We start from the raw sequence: 1,247 nt of genomic DNA on the forward strand, positions 1-1,247 counted from the left end.
CGGCTGCACGTACACTGAGGGCATGTGCTTGGCGTCTCCTGTGGGAAGAGGGGCAGGGTGAGCTCAGGTCAGGGGCAGAAAGTAGAGGGCATGTGTGTCTGTGTGTCTTAGTGTACCTATGTGCAGGTATCTGTGTGTCCGTGTGCATATGTCCATGTGTGTGTGTCTCTCTGTCCATGTCCATGCGTGCATATGTCCATGTCCATGTGTGCATGTCTATGCATGTGGGCCTGTGTCCATGTTGCATGTCTGTGCGTGTGGGCCTGTGTCCATGTGCATGTGTGCCTCTGCTCCCGGGCCTGCCATGGGGTCCAGGCTCTGGATGCCGTGTGTGGGAGGGTCTGGGTGGCGGGAAGGGCAGGGAAGGCCTACCCTTGGTCTTGAAGATGGTGTGCTTCACTGGCGAGGGCAGGTCCGTGTGGGACACTGTGCAGGTGAACTTCTCGCCTCCCTCCCAGTCCTCCACGCACACTGTGGCCTTTCCTGTGGCACTGAAGGTGGCGTTGGGGTGGCTCTCAGAGATGTTGACGTGGGTTTTCAACTCCTCGCCATTCCGGCGGGTCCAGGTGATGCTCAGGCTGTCATAGGTGGCCAGGTCCGTGACCAGGCAGGACAGCGTGGCCTCCTTGGTGAGGAAGATGCTGGCAAAGGTTGGGGGGATGGTGAAGACTCGGATGGTGGACGAACCTGGGACAGGAGAGAGGGTGGAATCAGGCCAAGGCGTCGACTTGGCCGAGCCCCTCCTGGGCCCTGGGGTCCTGCCGGAGGGGACACCGGGTCCTGCCCGACAAATGACCCCTAGCGGCGCTGTGGGGCCCCCTCCCTGCCCCTGGCCTCTCTGGGAAGCCAAGGCTCGGGGAGCTGCTAGCCTCGCCGGGGGCAGGATCTGCCCACCCGAGTGGACACCTGCATGTTGGGGTCTCCGCCCTGGGCCCTCGGGGCAGGACCACTCACTGGGGCCGCACATGGACGACACGTTCTTCTGGTAGACCAGCTCCTGGTGCTCCACTTGGCAGGTGAACACGCTCTGGCTGAGCCAGTCGCTCTCGGTGATGGTCAACGTGCTGGTGACCCTGTAGGTCACGGGACGAGCTTTGCGCTCGACCTCTGGGCTCTCCGTGACGAAGCCGGAGTTCAGCTTCTTCCCCTCCTTCAGCCAGGACACCGCGATCTTCTTGGGGCTGAAGCCCGTGGCCTGGCAGATGAGCGTGGACGTGCGGGGGCCGGGGCCGGTGAAGGAGTCGCGG

The 1,247-nt window shown here is 63.0% G+C and overlaps 1 gene segment (V, D, J or C); it reads right to left on the reverse strand.

Annotated features, from left to right (window-relative positions):
• Positions 1-3: 3 nt before the first annotated feature.
• The window catches only part of LOC102765983, a gene marked incomplete at its 3' end in the record, with an annotated part of 7,340 nt that continues 6,096 nt past the window's right edge, over positions 4-1,247 (reverse strand). Inside the window, 3 exon segments of the C gene segment in view lie at positions 4-38; positions 373-687; positions 955-1,247. The exon segment at positions 955-1,247 is cut by the window's right edge and continues 24 nt beyond it. Coding sequence covers positions 4-38; positions 373-687; positions 955-1,247 — 643 coding nt within the window.

The sequence above is a fragment of the Myotis davidii genome, unplaced genomic scaffold (genome assembly GCF_000327345.1).
Source record: "Myotis davidii unplaced genomic scaffold, ASM32734v1 scaffold1862, whole genome shotgun sequence".
Lineage (NCBI taxonomy): Eukaryota > Metazoa > Chordata > Mammalia > Chiroptera > Vespertilionidae > Myotis > Myotis davidii.